The following is a 21,821-nucleotide window of genomic DNA, read 5'->3' on the forward strand; positions in this document are numbered from 1 at the left end:
ATCCTCCCGTGTAGTTCTGGGCTGATTCCTCACCGTTCTCATGATCATTGCAACTCCACGAGGTGAGATCTTGCATGGAGCCCCAGGCCGAGGGAGATTGACAGTTTCTTCCATTTGCGAATAATCGCACCAACTGTTGTCACCTTTTCACCAAGCTGCTTGGCGATGGTCTTGTAGCCCATTCCAGCCTTGTGTAGGTCTACAATCCCTGACATCCTTGGAGAGCTCTTTGGTCTTGGCAATGGTGGAGGGTTTGGAATCTGATTGATTGATTGCTTCTGTGGACAGGTGTCTTTTATACAGGTAACAAGCTGAGATTAGGAGCACTCCCTTTAAGAGTGTGCTCCTAATCACAGCTCGTTACCTGTATAAAAGACACCTGTCCACAGATTGAGAGGGGGTCATACTTATTTCCCTCATTAAAATGCAAATCAATTCATAACATTTTTGACATGCGTTTTTCTGGATTTTTGTTGTTGTTATTATGTCTCTCACTGTTCAAATAAACCTACCATTAAAATTATAGACTGATCATGTCTTTGTCAGTGGGCAAACATACAAAATCAGCAGGGGATCAAATACTTTTTTCCCTCACTGTATTTTCTTAACTCTTTCTTGAACTGCGTTGTTGGTTAAGGGCTTGTAAGTAAGAATTTCACGGTAAGGTCTACACCTGTTGTATTGGCGCATGTGACAAATAAAGTTTGATTTGATTTGAAGTTAACTGAAGTTAGATCGCTTTCGAAACCCCTGAGTAGATCTAGCTTGCTTTGCAGGATACCCCCCAGGTCTTTGTAGTTGAACCTGTGCTTGAAATTCAGTACTTGACTAAGGGACCTTTACAGATTTTGTATGTATGGGGTAGTCTTTCAAAAATCATGTCATCCCCAATTATTTCACATAGTCAGTCCATGTAATTTATGTGATTTGTTAAGCTAAATGTTACTCCTGAACTAGATTAGGTTTGCCTAAACAAAAGGGGTGAATACTTTTGCAACAACTATATTTTAGTTATTACATTTTTATTAATTTGTTAACTTTTGTAGAATTTTCTTTTCACTCTGACATTAGAGTATTTTGTGTAGATCAATAACCCAAAAAATCACAACTAAACCCATTTCAATCCCACTTTGTTGCGCAAAAAAAAAAAAGCACTAGGATAACTTTTGTAGGCCCATGGATCAACCATGGATCAACCTTTATAAAAGTAAAACATTTTCTCTACGCCCCATTGCAAAATGTGTCTAATTTAAAAAAAATTTTTTTTTGCTGTCCATGTTTTTACTTAGGGCCGGCTCTGACTACATGTGTGGGTATGCAGACCCGCGAGCCACTGCGGCCCCTCATGATGAGTTCAGATTTTTTGTGGCCCCCACCCCCATCAAAGTTGCCCGTCCCTGACTTAGCTAGCCTATATCTTATCTAATATGAAAAAAGTCCATTGATAATATGGGTCCATAAAGTATTTTACCACTCCAATGACTTTGATACTGTATCAAATGAGATAATGGACTTCAAAGGTCATAGTTGTTTGTGGAGTTTAGTGATGAAAGAACGACCACACCAAATTAACTTGATTGTATAATAATAAATAATAATACATATTATTTACGCCTTTCAAGATACCAAAGGACACTTACAGAGTAAGAAATATAATAAAAATTAACAAAAATAAACATGACACTTCTATAAGCAAAGTACAATACAAAAAGGAGCATGGCACCCCAAAAAATTGCTTCATTACAGTATAGGCCTATCACAGCATTTTATTTAGAATCTAATGTAGCGAAATGTGGAGCACTTATCTACATTTTAAGAGAAGTGGATGCTGTGCGCATTTCTCTTCAATGGCACATGCAGCTTGGACTAAATGTGATTTTGTAAATGATCTAAAGACATGGGCGTGACAAGTTATTTCGAGTGTTCTGGTTTGTGTACATGCTTAGCCTTAAAGTTGTAAATGCGAGGGTACCAGTGCACTTTATGGTGCTAAAGAAGTGCAGGAAGTGGCCTTGTGTTCACTGCATACCACTGATGTTAAGAAGAGAGAGCAGTTTTCTTCTACAGGACTCAACGGGTAAGCACAATATTAATGTCAAATAAACAGAATTTAGCTGTTTAATGGATAGATTTAATGGATAGATCTATGGACAGGGTTTTTCCTTGTGCTGCATCTTTCAAATCAGTGAATTGTTATTGTTTAGTATTTCTGAGAGGCCACGCTAATATCATAAGCTAACCTCCTGTGCTACCAGCTACATCCTTTAGCAAGCTTTGGTCTTTGGTCTACACATAGGATGTTGATCAAAGGACACTAGAAAGTAAGAAAGTAGTTTATGTGTATTACTGTGTAATAACCATTTTGTTATTACACATGGTTGATATACATTTAACATTTTAGTCATTTAGCAGCACTGCTAAATGAGGAGCTGTTAGATGCATGTGATTTGGATGCACATTGTAGAATACAGGACACATGGTGTTCTGCCTATAGGTCATAGTGGCACTCTCGGGATATTTGTCCTTGACGGTGTGACCCCTTTCATTGTTCCATGGTGCTGGGGGGTGGAAAGTCCCACCAACAGCCAGCACACTGTCTGTGACCCTGTGGGCTGAGAGGCTGAATGTATGAGGGCGTCATCCAATCAGCCGTTCTGCCTCAGAGAGCAGGAAGTAGCTTCTCAGGCACGTCGGCCAATGTGGAGCGTGGGCCCCGAGACGAGGCCCTCCGGAAATGAGCCGCTGCTTCTCAGCATTCAGGCAGCGCCTCAAACGGACAGCCTCTCCAGGAGTATCTATCTATTTATTAGTACAGCAGCACACTCTGTCTGTCTGTCCCTGTCTTCTGTCCGTCCGTCTGTCTGCTCAACCTGTCGGAAATAACATGGTAGCGAGGACTGCCTTGCACCACCCATGGCTGTGTCAGTGAGAAAAAAGAAGTTGTTTGTCCTTGCGAGCAAGCCCAGTGTGAGAATGTGTTGGGAACGGGATATCATGTAAGTGTGAGGCGTAATACTTTCCTACCTACTCAGTTTGTTGTATATTTGGTGATGCAGTAAAAGAGAAAGACTTCAGGTCTCAGGTGCCAGTGAGATCATTGATGACAAGTAGCCCTACCAGTGTGGAAGAGGATGGCTATCATGGTTTCAACTATCAACCTTTCTCAACAAGGACTTTATGATGGGCAACAAACACTGTTATGTCATCAATTTAACTGATGGACAGCTTATTTTATTGGGAGTTATAAAGCAAAGGTGTTTGCAACTGTTTAAATACAGTCATATTGAAAATCCTGTTTACAGGAAACGAGATCGCGCTCACAGGCACTCCCATTTGGGAACACACACTTTTACTTTATCACTGTGTTACTCTCTGATTGTGATTAACATGTTCAGGAAAGTAAAAGGGACGCATCCCCTAAACTAAAGCCCTTAGTCCAGAATCTAAACTAAAGCTATTAGTCCTGAATCTAAACTAAAGCTCTTAGTCCTGAATCTAAACTAAAGCTAATAGTCCTGAATCTAAACTAAAGCTCTTAGTCCTGAATCTAAACTAAAGCTCTTAGTTCTGAATCTAAACTAAAGCTCTTAGTCCTGAATCTAAACTAAAGCCCTTAGTCCTGAATCTAAACTAAAGCTATTAGTCCTGAATCTAAACTAAAGCTATTAGTCCTGAATCTAAACTAAAGCTCTTAGTCCTGAATCTAAACTAAAGCTATTAGTTCTGAATCTAAACTAAAGCTCTTAGTCCTGAATCTAAACTAAAGCTCTTAGTCCTGAATCTAAACTAAAGCTCTTAGTCCTGAATCTAATAAGAGGAACTGGTGCTTGTTTTGTCATGTTGCTGCTTTTTTACAGTATTTATTATTCTGGGCATGCACTGCCTCCCTCTGTAATCAGAGTGTGTAATCAGAGTGACAGCTTCCTGTAGAGAGGCCATGCTCATATTAGGAGACAGGAAGTGATGCGGGGGAAAGCCAAGCTCCCCCAAAAAGCAGAATGAGGTTGTTGCTGCTACAGCGTAGCCTGCCATGAGTGAAGGCTGAAAGAAATGCACGTACTCTGTGTTGTCGGAAACTTGGTTGACCAGGGGAACAGAAACTCATCATGTTCCCTACATGGCCTTGCTTACTCTCCTTCCTCTGTGGAGTAGGCCTACACCTTTAGATTGTCCAACAGCTGTGAGTGTTGTACACCTGTTAGACTATGCTCATCAACGTTCTTCATTCGACTGTGGTGGAACCAGCTGCTATCAGCTGAGCAGACATCTGCAAAACCAGAGATATAATCATGAGGTACAAACATGGCAACACTGTGGGTGGGAAATTTATGTCAAAGGTACAGTTAAGGATGCTGATCTTTTCCCCACACCTTTGTGGTTGTTTCCCTTTTAATGTGTAGATCAGGAAGGAAGGAGTAGTGTAAAGTCCCCCAAACATTCTCATGAAAATTGCAAAATCATAGTTGCGTAGATGAGAGCACACTGTGAATCGTTCACACTGTATTTTTGTAGTTTCATTTAGTTTCTCCTCTAGAAACATGGGTTGTGTTGAGTAGTTTGCCGGTGGATTGTTGCATGTAGCAGTAGGAAGTAGGTTTGAATAATAACTTTGTATTCTATACTTGCCACTCCTGTTTACATCTGAGTTCCTGGCAAAAAGGAGTTATCCAATCCTAATTAGCATCTCTGTCTCACTCAGCAGTGAGGTTAGAGAGTTCAGAACACACGTTTGTGCTGAAAAGCCCTTCTTACATTCAAGGTGACTGTGGATTTGGACCTTCCCCCTATACCTATAAAGGGATACTTTGAGATTTTTCCCCAGAGTCAGATGAACTTTATATTTTTATGTCTCTGTGTCCAGTACGAAGGAAGTTGGAGGTAGTTTTGCGAGCCAATGCTTACTAGCATTAGTGCAATGACTGGAAGTCTATGGGTATCTGCTAGCATGCTAAAGTATCCCTTCAATCAAGTAACTCTACCCACATGTACATATTACCTCAACTAGCCGGTGCCCCCGCACATTGACTCTGCACCGGTACCCCCCTGCATATAGCCTCCCTACTGTTATTTTATTTTACTTCTGCTCTTTTTTTCACAACACTTTTTTTGTTGTTTTATTTTACTTTTTTATTAAGAAATAAATGCATTGTTGGTTAAGGGCTGTAAGTAAGCATTTCACGGTAATGTCTACAACTGTTGTATTCGGCGCATGTGGCAAATAAAATTTGATTTGATTATTACTGACATCAAATAAATCTGAATATTGTTATAAGCCATAGCTCTGATAATGCATTTATATCACCTATTATATATAAGATAAGATTAACTGCAATAAGTTAGGTGTAATGCAAATTATTCTTCACACAAAGAGACCATTCTGTTCATGCAGTCCTTCATTTTTTAATCAGAGAGTAACTTAACCTCTCTTTCCCTTTTACAACCACAAGTATCCAACACAACAAATAGCCAGGGCATGCAGTCAGGTTGGTGGAATGAGTCCGTCCGTAGGTCCCACACCCTGCATGCCTTTTGAACAGCGATTATCACAAACATCAAAAGGTGGCAGCAGGACAGATAAACACTGCCGTTGTCCTTTCAAGTCCCCTTGAAGCAGAGGCCACAAACAGGTCAGAAATTACCAAGCCACCCAACTGAGTCCAAAACATGTCAATCTGCTTGCCTCGTCACAGTCCAATTTAGATGCTAAAGATAGGTCGCATAAACATATTTAAACATGAAAGCGTTTGCAGAAATACTTCATACTTTTCTTCCCCGGCCTAATCCACGAATCAGACTAAACTACATTCCTGCATCCTTATTGAAGCTCCCTGCCTGGCTGTTTCCTCCTGTGGAGAGTTAAATTACCCCTGACTGACTCTGGGGAGAGATGCAGATTACCCATGCCTCATTTCCATCCTCCTCTAACAGTCAGACCTTACGCCTCTGCACTCGTCCCTTGGCTGTCAACGGAAGCCCCTCTCCCCTCATCTGGTGCTCCGCAGTCACTTGTAGAATGAATCAGATTGACTATTTTCTTCCCCTTGCTAGTATATTTGTCCTTGTGGGTTTGGAGGCTGCTGGTTTCCCTGTACTCCCTCCCAGAAGGCAGGCAGCCATCGTCAGGGCAAGGAAAGGCAAGGCAGGCACACTGGGCGGCAAGGCAGGAAGCACACAAAACAGGGTGCAATCAACAGCTCTGAAAGGGCATGAGGCACATTCCAGGGGAAATGTCCAGTTTCCTGTCTGCTTGTCTGGTTCAGGGTCAAGGTTTGAGACTGCAGGTTTTCGACTGTGTTAGGGTTTTAGAGATTTAGAGGAGAGTGTGGTGTGTGTCTCTCTGAGTCTGCCTTAGCGCTCTCTCTCTCCGTCTCGGTCGGATTTAGAAGTTAGCAGAGTCCGAGTGGTGTGGTTCTCTCATTGTGTTTATTCATGTATCTCCTCAGGGAGAGCTCAGCAGTTCAGACCCTCAGGAGACGAATGAGCAGGAGGTAAGCTGCTGCTGGGGCACGTTTCCCAGGCATTATAGGTTTAGATTGGATGGCAGACCTATTGGCTGGGGTGTTTGTTTCTTTGTTTCTATGTAGAATTGATGTGGTGTCATTGTTGATGGAACTTAGTGAGGATAAATTGCAGTGAAATGTTTGCTGTCATGTGAGTTTCAAGTGGAGAGAAAGTTGCTGGGTCAGGATATGTAAGATGTTTCCTATGACTGAGCCATAATGAGATGTTTATTTTATTATGTTGATATGGTCTGAATCCTCAAGTCTTCAAGTGCTGCTTGTTCATGATGTGTTGCTGTTTTTGTGCAATCAGATTCAGAGTTCACTGTGGTGTTATTATTGAAAGATGCAGCTGCTGAGAGAATAATTTAGCGTTACATCTCAGAAATGTCAAGTTAGATAAACATATATGAACCGATATGTTCAGCCCACTGCCAGCTCTGTGATGTGTACTGTGGTGTATGATGTGTTATTTCTCCCTCCTTGTACCCTCAGAAACATGACTTCAGTAGAGGTCTCCTGGCCCGTCCCCATGAGGGCCATCGGCGCTCAGAACCTGCTCACCATGCCAGGGGGTGTGTGCCACTCTGGTTACGTGCACAAGAAAGGAGGGAGCCAGTTCAGCCTTATGAAGTGTGAGTAGCCTTACAGTACATAACATTACTTACATACAGTGGGGAGAACAAGTATTTGATACACTGCCGATTTTGCACGTTTTCCTACTTACAAAGCAAGTAGAGGTCTGTAATTGTTTATCATAGGTACACTTCAACTGTGAGAGACGGAATCTAAAACAAAAATCCAGAAAATCACATTGTATGATTTTTAAGTAATTAATTTGCATTTTATTGCATGACATAAGTATTTGATACATCAGAAAAGCAGAACTTAATATTTGGTACAGAAACCTTTGTTTGCAATTACAGAGATCATACGTTTCCTGTAGGTCTTGACCAGGTTTGCACACACTGCAGCAGGGATTTTGGCCCACTCCTCCATACAGACCTTCTCCAGATCCTTCAGGTTTCGGGGCTGTCGCTGGGCAATACAGACTTTCAGCTCCCTCCAAAGATTTGCTATTGGGTTCAGGTCTGGAGACTGGCTAGGCCACTCCAGGACCTTGAGATGCTTCTTACGGAGCCACTCCTTAGTTGCCCTGGCTGTGTGTTTCGGGTCGTTGTCATGCTGGAAGATCCAGCCACGACCCATCTTCAATGCTCTTACTGAGGGAAGGAGGTTGTTGGCCAAGATCTCACGATACATGGCCCCATCCATCCTCCCCTCAATACGGTGCAGTCGTCCTGTCCCCTTTGCAGAAAAGCATCCCCAAAGAATGATGTTTCCACCTCCATTCTTCACGGTTGGGATGGTGTTCTTGGGGTTGTACTCATCCTTCTTCTTCCTCCAAACACGGCGAGTGGAGTTTAGACCAAAAAGCGCTATTTTTGTCTCATCAGACCACATGACCTTCTCCCATTCCTCCTCTGGATCATCCAGATGTTCATTGGCAAACTTCATACAGGCCTAGACATGCGCTGGCTTGAGCAGGGGGACCTTGCGTACGCTGCAGGATTTTAATCCATGACTGTGTAGTGTGTTACTAATGGTTTTCTTTGAGACTGTGGTCCCAGCTCTCTTCAGGTCATTGACCAGGTCCTGCCGTGTAGTTCTGGGCTGATCCCTCACCTTCCTCATGATCATTGATGCCCCACGAGGTGAGATCTTGCATGGAGCCCCATACCGAGGGTGATTGACCATCATCTTGAACTTCTTCCATTTTCTAATAATTGTTGCCTTCTCACCAAGCTGCTTGCCTATTGTCCTGTAGCCCATCCCAGCCTTGTGCAGGTCTACAATTTTATCCCTGATGTCCTTACACAGCTCTCTGGTCTTGGCCATTGTGGAGAGGTTGGAGTCTGTTTGATTGAGTGTGTGGACAGGTGTCTTTTATACAGGTAACGAGGTCAAACAGATGCAGTTAATACCGGTAATGAGTGGAGAACAGGAGGGCTTCTTAAAGAAAAACTAACAGGTCTGTGAGAGCTGGAATTCTTACTGGTTGGTAGGTGATCAAATACTTATGTCATGCAATAAAATGCAAATGAATTACTTAAAAATCATACAATGTGATTTTCTGGATTTTAGTTTTAGATTCCGTCTCTCACAAATTGCAATATCCGTACTGTGAGACGCCTAAGACAACGCTACAGGGAGACAGGATGGACAGCTGATCGTCCTCGCAGTGGCAGACCACATGTAACAACACCTGCACAGGATCAGTACATCCGAACATCACACCTGCGGGACAGGTACAGGATGGCAACAACAACTGCCAGAGTTACACCAGGAACGCACAATCCCTCCATCAGTGCTCAGACTGTCTGCAATAGGCTGAGAGAGGCTGGACTGAGGGCTTGTAGGCCTGTTGTAAGGCAGGTCCTCACCAGACATCACCGGCAACAACGTTGCCTATGGGCACAAACCCACCGTCGCTGGACCAGACAGGACTGGCAAAAAGTGCTCTTCACTGACGAGTCGCGGTTTTGTCTCACCAGGGGTGATTTGCATTTATCGTCGAAGGAATGAGCGTTACACCGAGGCCTGTACTCTGGAGTGGGATCGATTTGGAGGTGGAGGGTCCGTCCTGGTCTGGGAGGTGTGTCACAGCATCATCGGACTGAGCTTGTTGTCATTGCAGGCAGTCTCAATGCTGTGCGTTACAGGGAAGACATCCTCCTCCCTCATGTGATACCCTTCCTGCAGGCTCATCCTGACATGACCCTCCAGCATGACAATGCCACCAGCCATACTGCTTGTTCTGTGCGTGATTTCCTTCAAGACAGGAATGTCAGTGTTCTGCCATGGCCAGCGAAGAGCCCGGATCTCAATCCCATTGAGCACGTCTGGGACCTGTTGGATTGGAGGGTGAGGGCTAGGGCCATTCCCCCCAGAAATGTCAGGGAACTTGCAGGTGCCTTGGTGGAAGAGTGGGGTAACATCTCACAGCAAGAACTGGCAAATCTGGTGCAGTCCATGAGGAGGAGATGCACTGCAGTACTTAATGCAGCTGGTGGCCACAGCAGATACTGACTGTTACTTTTGATTTTAACCCCCCCTTTGTTCAGGGACACATTATTCAATTTCTGTTAGTCAAATGTCTGTGGAACTTGTTCAGTTTATGTCTCAGTAGTTGAATCTTGTTATGTTCATACAAATATTTACACGTTAAGTTTGCTGAAAATAAACGCAGTTGACAGTGAGAGGACGTTTCTTTTTTTGCTGAGTTTACATACATACATACATTCATTCATACATTACATGGCTCATTAATGTTTACTGTACCAAGAGATTCTGGGATTCTGACAAAGGTCTGAGATGAGTGGCACTGCATACTTTCATCTCATCACAACGTTTAGTTCACCAGTCCCTTGCAGGGTTGGAGATTCATCAAATTAGGAGAACATATTTGCTTTTATGCATGGCTTATGAGTGAGACCTTTCCTTATGTTTTCTTTCCTTCTGCAATCTTTCAGGGCCTCTTCGCTACTTAATCATCCACAAGGGATGTGTGTATTACTTCAAGAGCAGCACCAGTCCTGCACCGCAAGGAGCTTTCTCTCTCAATGGCTACAACAGGTCAGTGTCCACTATTGTGTCCTCTCTGGACAACATGCAGTTGTCTTTTTGCACAGAAGTACATTAATTTGAATAGGCTTTGGCAAAACATGTTGGCATTCTCACATAGGCATACATATGTTTATCAATGTTTAAAATACAGCTGGCATTGTCAGTTGCAATCAGTTTGTTATGCTGAGAAATCCTGATCAGATGAGAAAGTCTGTTGACAATGAAAGCATTTCTCAATGTGCTGTTCTTTCCCACCTGGACAAAAGGAACCCCTATGTGAGAATGCTGTTCATTGACTATAGCTCAGCGTTCAACACCATAGTGCCCTCCAAGCTCATCACTAAGCTAAGGACCCTGGGACTGAACACCTCCCTCTGCAACTGGATCCTGGACTTCCTGATGGGCCGCCCCCAGGTGGTGAGGGTAAGCAACAACACATCCGCCACGTTGACCCTCAACACGGGGGCCCCTCAGGGGTGAGTGCTTAGTCCGCTCCTGTACTCCCTGTTCACCCACGACTGCGTGGCCGCGCACGTCTCCAACACCATCATTAAGTTTGCCGACGACACGATGGTGGTAGGCCTGATCACTGACGACGATGAGACAGTCTATAGGGAGGAGGTCAGAGACCTGGCAGTGTGGTGCCAGGACAACAACCTCTCTCTCAACGTGAACAAGACAAAGGAGCTGATCGTGAACTACAGGAAACGGAGGGCCGAGCACGTCCCCATTCACATCGACAGGGCTGTAGTGGAGCGGGTCGAGAGCTTCAAGTTCCTCAGTGTCCACATCACTAAGGTCCTATCATGGTCCAAACACACAACAACGCCTCTTCCCCCTCAGGAGGCTGAAAATATTTGGCATGGGCCCTCAGATCCTCCAAAAGTTCTACAGCTGCACCATTGAGAGCATCTTGACTGACTGCATCACCGCTTGGTATGGCAACTGCTTGGCATCCGACCGCAAGGCGCTACAGAGGGTAGTGCATGCGGCCCAGTACATCACTGGGGCCGAGCTCCCTACCATCCAGGACCTCTATACCAGGCGGGGTCAGAGGAAGGCCCTAAGAATTTTAAAAGACTCCAGCCACCCAAGTCATAGACTGTTCTCTCTGCTACCGCACACCAAGTCTGGGACCAAAAGGTTATTGAACAGCTTCTACCCCCAAGCCATAAGACTGCTGAACAGTTAATATAATGGCTACCCGGACTATTTGCATTGACCCCCTTTTTTATTTGCACTGACTCTCTTGCACTGGCTCTATGCACACTCACTGGACTCTACTCACACACACACACTCCCACTAGATATGCTCACACACACAAAACACACAAACACATGCATATTGACGCCACACACACACGCACACATTGACACACTTTCAAACTCTTTCACACTCTTCACATAAGCTTCTGCTACTCTGTTTACTATCTATCCTGATTGCCTAGTCACCCCTACCTACATGTACATAATACCTCAACTACCTCGTACCCCTGCACATTGACTCGGTACCGGTACTCCTTGTATATAGTCTTGTTATTGTTATTTTATTGTGTTACTATTTCCTTTTCTTAAACATTTTGACAACTTTTCTTGTTGGGAAAGGGCTCGTAAGCATTTTCTGTGGTAAAGTCTACACCTGTTGTATTCGGCGCATGTAACAAATACAATTTGATTAGATTTTGAGTGTTGATGTGCCACTTCCTGCTGATTGAGATCATCTCTATAAAGGTCTCGAGGTTTCGCTTACTATTACCAAACACAGGGGGGGACTCGTCATATTAATTCCTACATCAGGTCACAAGCCAATAATAGAGACAGCAATGTTCAACCATCTCTTTTCCATTTTTGTTTGACATTTGGAAAAGTTAAAGTGGCTATTGAAGTAGGCCCTAGCTTAGTCTGTGGTGTTTTCATTGAGTTCCTCCCTCTAATGAGTCCTTCCCTATAGAGGTATGCTGCAATTCCATGGTGGTAACTGTGTAATTACATGTCTGGAGTCTCCTCTCCATGCTCAGGCTGAGTATAAATAGAGCTTTAATACAGCTGTGCAGCTCTGGCACACTGAAACATGGCCAGACCTAATCAGCTCACACAGCATACAGTATGTGACATAGAAGTCATTATATGTTATTACAGCAATAATGTGATGAAAACGGTAATACATTAATAAACCAATGACACAGTTGCCAGATGGTTTTACCCACAAAATGTGAAATTGGATTGGTTAGAGTGAGGCCCCCCCCGCTTTTGCTCTCAGAACAGCCTCAATTCGTCGAGGCATGGACTCTACAAGGTGTCGAAAGCTTTCCACAGGGATGCTGGCCCATGTTGACTCCAATGCTTCCCACAGTTGTCAAGTTGGCTGGATGTCCTTTGGGTGGTGGACCATTTTTTATACACATGGGAAACTGTTACGCGTGAAAAACGGAGCAGCGTTGCAGTTCTTAACACAAACTGGTGCACCTAGCACCTACTACCATATCCCTTTCAAAGGCACTTAAATCTTTTGTCTTGCCCATTCACTCTCTGAACAGCACACATACACAATCCATGTCTCAGTTGCCTCAAGGCTTAAAAAACCTTCTTTAATCTGTCTCCTCCCCTTCATCTACACTGATTTGAAGTGAATTTAACAAGTGACATCAATAAGGGATCATAGCTTTCACCTGGTCAGTCTGTCATGGAAAGAGCAGGTGTTCTTCATGTTTTGTACACTCAATTTGTTTCATAAATGTAGGCTACGTATGTAGTGTTCTCCAATGTGTGGTTTCAGTTTCTTTTCCTCTCGTTGCCAGGGTGATGAGGGCAGCAGAAGAGACCACCTCCAGTAACGTGTTTCCCTTCAAAATCGTCCACTTCAGTAAGAAGCACCGTACCTGGTACTTCTCAGCAGCCAGTGAGGATGAGAGAAGGGTGAGGGGCGATACGTACAGATTAATAACCTCTCACATTCCTGGTAACACTACATAGATAATGGTGTGTGTGTGTGTGACCAGTCAAAAATGTGGACACACCTACTCATTCAAGAGTTTTTCTTTATTTTTTACTATGTTCTACATTGTAGAATAATAGTGAAGACATCAAAACTATGAAATAAAACATATGGAATCATGTAGTAACCATAAAAGTGTTAAACAAATCAAAATATATTTGGGATTTTTCAAAGTAGCCACCCATTGCCTTGATGACAGCTTTGCACACTCTTGGCATTCTCTCAACCAGCTTAACCTGGAATGCTTTTCCAACAGTCTTGAAGGAGTTCCCACATATATGCTGAGCACTTGTTGGCTGCTTTTCCTTCACTCTGCGGTCCAACTCATCCCAAACCATCTCAATTGGGTTGAGGTTGGGTGATTGTGGAGGCCAGGTCATCTGATGCAGCACTGCATCACTCTCCTTCTTGGTCAAATAGCCCTTGCACAGCCTGGAGGTGTGTTGGGTGATTGTCCTGTTGAAAAACAAATTATAGTCCCACTAAGTGCAAACCCGATGGGATGGCGTATCGCTGCAGAATGCTGTGGTAGCCATTCTGGTTAAGTGTGCCTTCAATTCTAAATAAATCACTGACAGTGTCACCAGCAAGGCACCCCCACACCATCACACCTCCTCCTCCATGCTTCACGGTGGGAACCACACATGCAGAGATCATCCGTTCACCTATTCTGCATCTCACAAAGACACGGCGGTTGGAACCAAAAATCGTAAATCTGGACTCATCAGACCAAAGGACAGATTTCCACCGGTCTAATATCCATTGCTCGTGTTTCTTGGCCCAAGCAAGGCTCTTCTTATTATTGGTGTCCTTTAGTAGTGGTTTCTTTGCAGCAATTCGACCATGAAGGCCTGATTCATGCAGTCTCCTCTGAACAATTGATGTTGAGATGTGTCTGTTACTTGAACTCTGTGAAGCATTTATTTGGGCTGCAATTTCTGAGGCTGGTAACTCTAATGAACTTATCCTCTGCAGCAGAGGTAACTCTGGGTCTTCCTTTCCTGTAGCGGTCCTCATGAGAGCCAGTTTCATCATAGCGCTTGATGATTTTTGTGACTGCACTTCAAGAAGCTCTACAAGTTCTTGACATTTTCCGTATTGACTGACCTTCATGTCTTAAAGCAATGATGGACTGTGGTTTCTCTTTGCTTATTTGAGCTGTTCTTGCCATAATATGGACCTGGTCTTTTACCAAATAGAGCTATCTTCTGTATACCAACCCTACCTTGTCACAACACAACTGAAAGCAATTCCACTTATTAACTTTTAACAAGGCACACCTGTTAATTGAAATGCATTCCAGGTGACTACCTCATGAAGCTGGTTGAGAGAATGCCAAGAGTGTGCAAAGCTGTCATCAAGGCAAAGGGTGGCTACTTTGAAGAATCTAAAATCTAAAATATATTTTGATTTGTTTAACACTTTTTTGGTTACTACATGATTCCATATGTGTTCTTTCATAGTTTTGATGTCTTCACTATTATTCTACAATGTAGAAAATAGTAAAAATAAAGAAAAACCCTGGAATGAGTAGGTGTGTCCAAACTTTGGACTGGTACTGGTATGTGTGTGTGTGTGTGTGTGTATATATATATATATATATATACACTACATGACCAAAAGTATGTGGACAGCTGCTCGTCGAACATCTCATTCCAAAACAATAGGCATTAATATGGAGTTGGTCCCCCCTTCAATGGGGTTGAGGTCAGGGCTCTGTGCAGGCACCTCATTTTGTGCACGGGGGCATTGTCATGCTGAAACAGGAAAGGGCCTTCCCCAAACTGTTGCCATAAAGTTGGAAGCACATAATCGTTTAGAATGTCATTGAATGCTGTAGCGTAAAGATTTCCCTTCGCTGGAACTAAGGGGCCTAGCCCAAACCATGACAAACAGCCCCAGACCATTATTCCTCCTCCACCAAACTTTATAGTTGGCACTATGCATTCGGGCAGGTAGCGTTCTCCTGGTATCCGCTAAAACCAGATTAGTCCGTCGGACTGCCAGATGGTGAAGCGTGCTTCATCACTCCAGAGAACGCGTTTCCACTGCTCCAGAGTCCAATGACGGTGACCACTCCAGTCGACGCTTGGCATTGCGCATGGGGATGTTAGGCTTATGTGCGTCTGCTTGGCCATGGAAACCCATTTCATTAAGCTCCCGACGAACAGTTATTGTGCTGACGTTGCTTCCAGAGGCAGTTTGGAACTCGGTAGTGACTGTTGCAACCGAGGACAGATTATTTTTACACGCTACACGCTTCAGCACTCAGCGGTCCCATTCTGTGAGCTTGTGTGGCCTACCACTTTGCGGTTGAGCCGTTGTTGCTCCTAGACGTTTCCACTTCACAATAACAGCACTTACAGTTGACCGGGGCAGCTCTAGCAGGGCAGAAATGAGACGTACTGACTTGTTGGAAAGGTGGATGGTGCCACATTGAAAGTCACTGAGCTCTTCAGTAAGGCCATTCTACTGCCAATGTTTGTCTATGGAGATTGCATGGCTGTGTTCTCGATTTTATATACCTGTCAGCAACGGGTGTGGCTGAAATAGCTGAATCCACTAATTTGAAGGGTTGTCCACATACTTTTGTATATACAGTGTATATATATACATGGGAAATGTATGCACTCACTACTTACTGTAAGGCGCTCTGGATAAGAGCATCTGCCAAATGACTAAAATTTAAATGTTTATGATTATTTTTGTCTACTAACAGAAATGGATGCGAAATCTGCGGAAAGAAATTGATCACTACAATGACAGAAGGGATTCACATGTTTCAAGGTAAGTCAACACAACCATTCCTTCACACAATCATATCATCTGTGGTGACTTCCTTTTTCTGATAAATGGTAGACTGTTTGGCTGCATGCTCTGATTGACTTTCTGAGCCTGCAGTTTTTATCTCCTAGATGAATATACAGTGTAAGCTCTTGCTGTGTTATAACAAGTATGAATGGGAGTCAGTGTATACATGATCAGTGAATTAATTAAATACAAGGTGATTCATGTAGTCCTCTCTTTGTCCTTAGTAGCCAATAACAATACTCTGTTGCCATAGTGACTCCGAATCTGATGCAGACAGCTTCTATGGATCGATCGAGTGCCCCATGGACATAACCCATGCCCCAGATGACCCAGAAGGCAGTAAGACATAATCACTTCTGAAGCAATGCGTCTCAGTTTCACAACACTTGTTTCATACAATTAACTCTGTGCACTAACAATTATGTCATTTCTAGATTACATGTTAGAGGATGAAGAAGACGATGAGGATGACTATGAAAAACCAGACAGCCCAGCAACATCTACTGGTAGGCCTACAGAATAGTACATATCTTTGAGTTTGATGCTGTATTTGATGTGGCTGGTGCTATAACTGTGATAAACTGCCCTTGATGGGATTGGCATGTCATCACAATTCAAACTAATGGCCCCATCTTTTATGGCTAAATGATAACTATGCTGAAATCATTTTGCATCCTAACTTTTTGTCAGTGATTTACTGTATTACAAATGCACATTTTCCAGTTTTTTTTCTGTCACTGAATACCGTATTATGCTGCTATTGAAGGAAGGCCAACCGTCCCACCACCATCCTACCCACCTCCCCCAGTCCCATGCCAGTTCAGAATGGAATCCATGTCAGGATTCTGCAAAGGTCTCCCCCCTCCCGTGCCTGCCCCCAACAGGAGCACCACCAGCCCCCTTCCAAAGAAACCGCCAGCGCCCTTACCTCCACCCAAGCTCGGAGAGGTCAGCCACAACCAACATGGACACAAGGACATCCCAAACAAGGGCCCCCCTCGTCCTCCTCCCACCCACCTCAAGCCTAGCTCAGAGAGGAGTGCATGGAGTCCTAAGAGCCCGATACCCCCTCCCCATCCCATGGCCAGCCTAAAGATGCAAGCGATGATGGGGCAGATTTCTATCTCCACCATACCTGGGGGGAAACACAAAGACAGGATGCCCCCTGTTCCAGTGACCCTGCAGTCTCCCGCCACCCTGTCCATCTGCAGCGACCTGGAAAGGAAGATGGTGCTGCATTCCAGCCCTAGTCCACCTGGTTGCCGTGGCAACAACCCCAGTCACATTCCGAGCATGCCCAACCACTGCCTCAGCTCTAGACCAGCTCCAGATCTCCCACCACAGGCCTTGCCAGCACTGAACCACACCAAGCCTGGACTGTACAAACCACCCCTGGTACCCAAACTTCCATGTCCTGCGGTCAAGCCTAAACTACCCAGAGGGTCAGCACAGTAAGTGTCTCCTTTCAATTTCCTACAGATACAGGTAATCCCTGTTTCCTTTCAGGGAAACTCTATGAAAACTCTATGAATTATTCATAGAGTTTTCAGGAAAACTCTATGAATTATAATTTGATTTCAAGATTGTTATATTGTAATCTTTTACAACGCACAAATACAGCACAGTTTAAAACACCCATTTCTTCTCAGAAGATCTTCTCCAGATGGACAAAGCTTCCGGACCACAGTGGACGAGGTGCCTGCCTCTTTCAGAAAGAGCAGGGATCCATCCAAGGACACTGATGATGACTCTGATGAAGACTATGAGAATGTAAGCAGTCTCTATATTCTCATTTCCATTTTTGCCATTTAGCAGACGCTCTTATCCAGAGCGACTTACAGGAGCAATTAGGGTCAAGTGCCTTGCTCAATGGCACAGACAGAATTTTCACCTAGTCGACTCAGGGATTCAAACCAGTGACCTTTCGGTTACTGGCCCAATGCTCTTAACTGCTAGGCTACCTGCCACCCGTTCTCCATCGACTATAACTCTACTTTACACAGGCTATGAGAAAAACACCTGCGTTATGTGTTATGGTTTTGTTGTCATGTTTACTCAATTCCATAGTCTCATTGAACAAAATCATGTTCAGTGTACTATAGCTTAGTCTCATTGATCAGTGTACTATAGATTAGTCTCATTGACCAGTGTACTATAGATTAGTCTCATTGACCAGTGTACTATAGATTAGTCTCATTGACCAGTGTACTATAGATTAGTCTCATTGATCAGTGTACTATAGATTAGTCTCATTGATCAGTGTACTATAGATTAGTCTCATTGACCAGTGTACTATAGATTAGTCTCATTGACCAGTGTACTGTAGATTAGTCTCATTGATCAGTGTACTATAGATTAGTCTCATTGACCAGTGTACTATAGATTAGTCTCATTGATCAGTGTACTATAGATTAGTCTTGGCCTGCTTGATGCAAATCTAACCTTCTAATGTGTCTTGTTGTTTTCTTTTCGCACGTTGTTTCTGACCTCAGATGCAATTACCAGATTCTGTGTTCATGGACACAACAGAAACAACCAATATTGAAAAGTAAGACATACTTAATTATTTCTGTACTGAACATTTGTTGAACCCCCCCTTGTTCATTTTTGTGAAATGGTTTTAAGTGCCCACTAGTGTTTGATCAGGGTGTGTTCGACCACTTCCTGATAATCAAGTCTCTGTTTTCTCTTGAGAGAAGAGCAGAACACATGTCTGACTGCAGTCTGACTGATACATTATTAATGTGCTTTAATTGCAGGTTATTTAAGGAAAGCTCCAGAACACCGCAGGATGGTCTCTACTGCTTCAGGAACTCAGGAACAAAGACATCAAAGGTACAAAATGCATTTACATTTACATTTTAGTCATTTAGCAGACGCTCTTATCCAGAGCGACTTACAGTTAGTGCATTCATCTTAAGACAGCTAGGTGGGATAACCACATATCACAGGCATAGTAAGTACACTTTTCCTCAATAAAGTAGCTATCAGCAAAGTCAGGGGGGTCGAGGTGAGGAGGGGGATTCTTTGAAGTGTTAGGGTTTCAGTTGCTTTTCGCACCAACACATGCTGTGATGCATAAACATCTAGGGATTCACCACACATCACACAGTGATAATTGAAAGGAAACTGGTTTAGTGAATAATGTACATTTGTTCTCATTGAATAAGGTGCTGGTGGTGTGGGATGTGAGTGTGTGCAAGGCCAGAAACTACCGGCTCTTTGAGGAGGTCAGAACCACTGTCTTTACCTTCTCTGTCTACCAGGTCGATTGTCTGACAAAATCAATATTACAATGGAGGATTCCAGTACTATCTCTGTGTTGTTTGATGTTAATTTTATTGTGTTTGTTTATGGTTTAGGACTCCCGGGTGTTCTTGGAGTTAGAGATGACATTTCCCTCCCTGTCAGCCCTAGTGGAGCACTACCATAGCCACCCTCTACCCAATCACGGCTCTCTGTGTCTGCAGAAGCCATATGGTTACATCGTGCCAAGGTGACCCCGCCATGACCCCATCCTGAGGTCACGGCCTCATCTGCCCATATGGAGCCTCTCCTCTTTGGCGTCTACCATGGTTCTGCCACCGTAATGAACTACAGTAGAAACCTACTACAACAGAAACACAGCCACAGTGTCCACTGTAAAGCAAGGCAGATTGTTGCATCTCTGTAACAGAGCCTGAGTAAATGTTGGAGCGGTTCTGATGAGCATCATGGCATGGATTCTAGCCCTAAACAACCTTTGGGCAGAGGTGCAACGAGTGCAGATGGTTGCAGTTGTTGAAGAAAATATGGCATCTGTGACAATGAGGACAATGATCTGTATAGGTCTTTCTGTATGCTCAACTGGAGTGCCACAGGTTTACAGAACACAGTTGTATTATGTGAGGACTACTGCAGGACTAGTTCTGTAAAGGTCTGTCATTACACTGGATAGCAGCAGGTGAACTGCTGTGGTGTTGCCAAGAATACATGTTGGAGCAAGCAAATGTTAAGATTTGTGGGTTGAATGCACATAAATCTCAGTGCACAAAACCAGTGATATCTATGATCATGTAATCACACTTTAAATGAAACTGTCCACACATGTAGTATTGCACTGTATAGAATTGTATGTATTGTAAAAATCATTTTGTAAAGTTGTAAAAATATTATTTCGGATTATATAAAAATGTTTTTATAATGTATAACTGGATAACAGCAGAAGGCAGGTGTAGATTCCATTGGGTGGCGCTGTTTGGTGCCGCACCATGTAACCATGCCCATGCAATAGTCTGAGTGTGACTCAAGATGCAAATCACTCCTCCATTTCCTAGTTGCTAAAATTATAATAGTTTGCCTAATTTCAGTTTATGTAACAGAACAATCAGTCATTGTGTATGGAATCATTGTACCATCTACACTGCTGTTAAATATCTTTACCATAACCAAAAATATTGTATTTTAAGCTGGTGTACAAAACCAAAATTAAAAGATGCAAAAACCAAAATTAAGAAGGGGAAGCATAGAAATAGTGCACATAGAACAGCTCTCTTTCAACGAGAATGAAAGATCTATGACTTACATATTGTAGCTTTAAGTCATAGAAAATAATGAACTGAAATGACATCCACATAATTACAATCAGACTTTTTCAGTAGAGAGAATTTTAGGTGAAACCATGGCTACTATATACTTCTATGTTGTAATCTTGTCTCATCTGTGTGTTATTCTCCAGCCCCGAGGACAAGTGCAACAGAATCACACACTGGACACACACTGATAGTGCTGGGCAGATATTAGCTCAGATAAAATCTAAAGCCACCATTTTTCACCCTCATTTTCATTATCTCCAGCACAATACCAGTGTCTACATATGTGAAAACTGTGCATTTTTACGTTTTGTAGGGAAAAAATATCAAGTTAAAAAGGTCTCCCTCGTTGCAGGTTTTGAAAATCACTTTTTCTTACTTTTAAACCTACCCTGTGACGTCACAGAGAAGCGTTAAAAAAAAATATATAACAATAATACATTTAATTTGTATAGCGCTTTTCATTAGTGTTACCCAAAGCTCTACATAGGCAAAAAAATGTAATAATGATAAAAATATATATATACAATATAAACAACATATATTTAAAATCAAGGCAGGAAATAGCAATTTATAAATCCTAAAAAGACTATAAGAAAGATAGTCTGTAGAAATGTGTTTTACGGCTCGTTTTAAAAGTTCAAATTTTAGTACCTTTCTTCTTATCATTTTAACCACAGATCATCGAAACGCACTGTTTTAACCTATGTAGACACTGGTTTGGTGCTGAGATAATGAATATGAGGTTGAAAAGTGGCAGAATTGCCCTTTAAGGAATGCTACAGCAGCAACACAAGCATCAGAGGAGCTGGTTCATTAAACATGCATACTAAATAAATCATAATGATATCGTGATTAATATTCAATGTTTTCACATCTTACTCAGTGAGGAGAATTGAGATTATATAACGTCTCTTTCAGACCTTGACAAGGAAGGAAGCCAGAAGAAATAGCGCTCTAAATCACTTCTTATGTCTGTCTCTCCTCTCTCCTCTACTCTGCCACAGCCATATCACCACCATCATCACCACGTTAGCAGCACAGGATATTAGAGCACTGTTCTTCAACTGGTTCATTAAATGGGAGTCAGCGAAGACGAACACCAATGCAAATGAGAATTTATGAAGGCAGGATTACAAGGATCCATCGCCGTGAATTAATTAACACAGTCTAGAGACAGCACTGACAGAATGATAGTATCTAATATGTCAAAATCCATTAAATTGAACATTTTAAAAGCTAGTTGACAGTGGTAAATGACTCAATTAAATTATATTCGATGTTGAAACTACAGATATTTTGGTTAAGTCTCATTCT

At 43.0% G+C, this 21,821-nt stretch overlaps 1 protein-coding gene across 2 annotated transcripts; it reads left to right on the top strand.

Moving 5' to 3' along the window:
• The first annotated feature begins 2,807 nt into the window (after positions 1-2,807).
• Positions 2,808-21,309, top strand: LOC311135884 (SH3 domain-binding protein 2-like). Of its 2 annotated transcripts, none has more exons than XM_084169905.1 (13): positions 2,808-2,996; positions 6,996-7,135; positions 10,034-10,136; positions 12,926-13,043; positions 15,842-15,909; positions 16,187-16,272; positions 16,368-16,439; positions 16,700-17,384; positions 17,583-17,703; positions 18,426-18,481; positions 18,693-18,768; positions 19,104-19,163; positions 19,296-21,309. In XM_084169905.1, the coding sequence occupies exons 1-13, from the start codon at positions 2,914-2,916 to the stop codon at positions 19,431-19,433; spliced, it is 1,806 nt and encodes a 601-aa protein (XP_084026031.1). In that variant the 5' UTR covers positions 2,808-2,913; the 3' UTR covers positions 19,434-21,309. The 2 variants fall into 2 exon arrangements, with proteins under 2 accessions (XP_084026031.1, XP_084026032.1); XM_084169906.1 differs by having other exon boundaries at positions 17,586-17,703.
• The last annotated feature ends 512 nt before the right edge of the window (positions 21,310-21,821 follow it).

Source organism: Coregonus lavaretus (genome assembly GCF_964263955.1).
Source record: "Coregonus lavaretus genome assembly, chromosome: 10".
NCBI lineage: Eukaryota > Metazoa > Chordata > Actinopteri > Salmoniformes > Salmonidae > Coregonus > Coregonus lavaretus.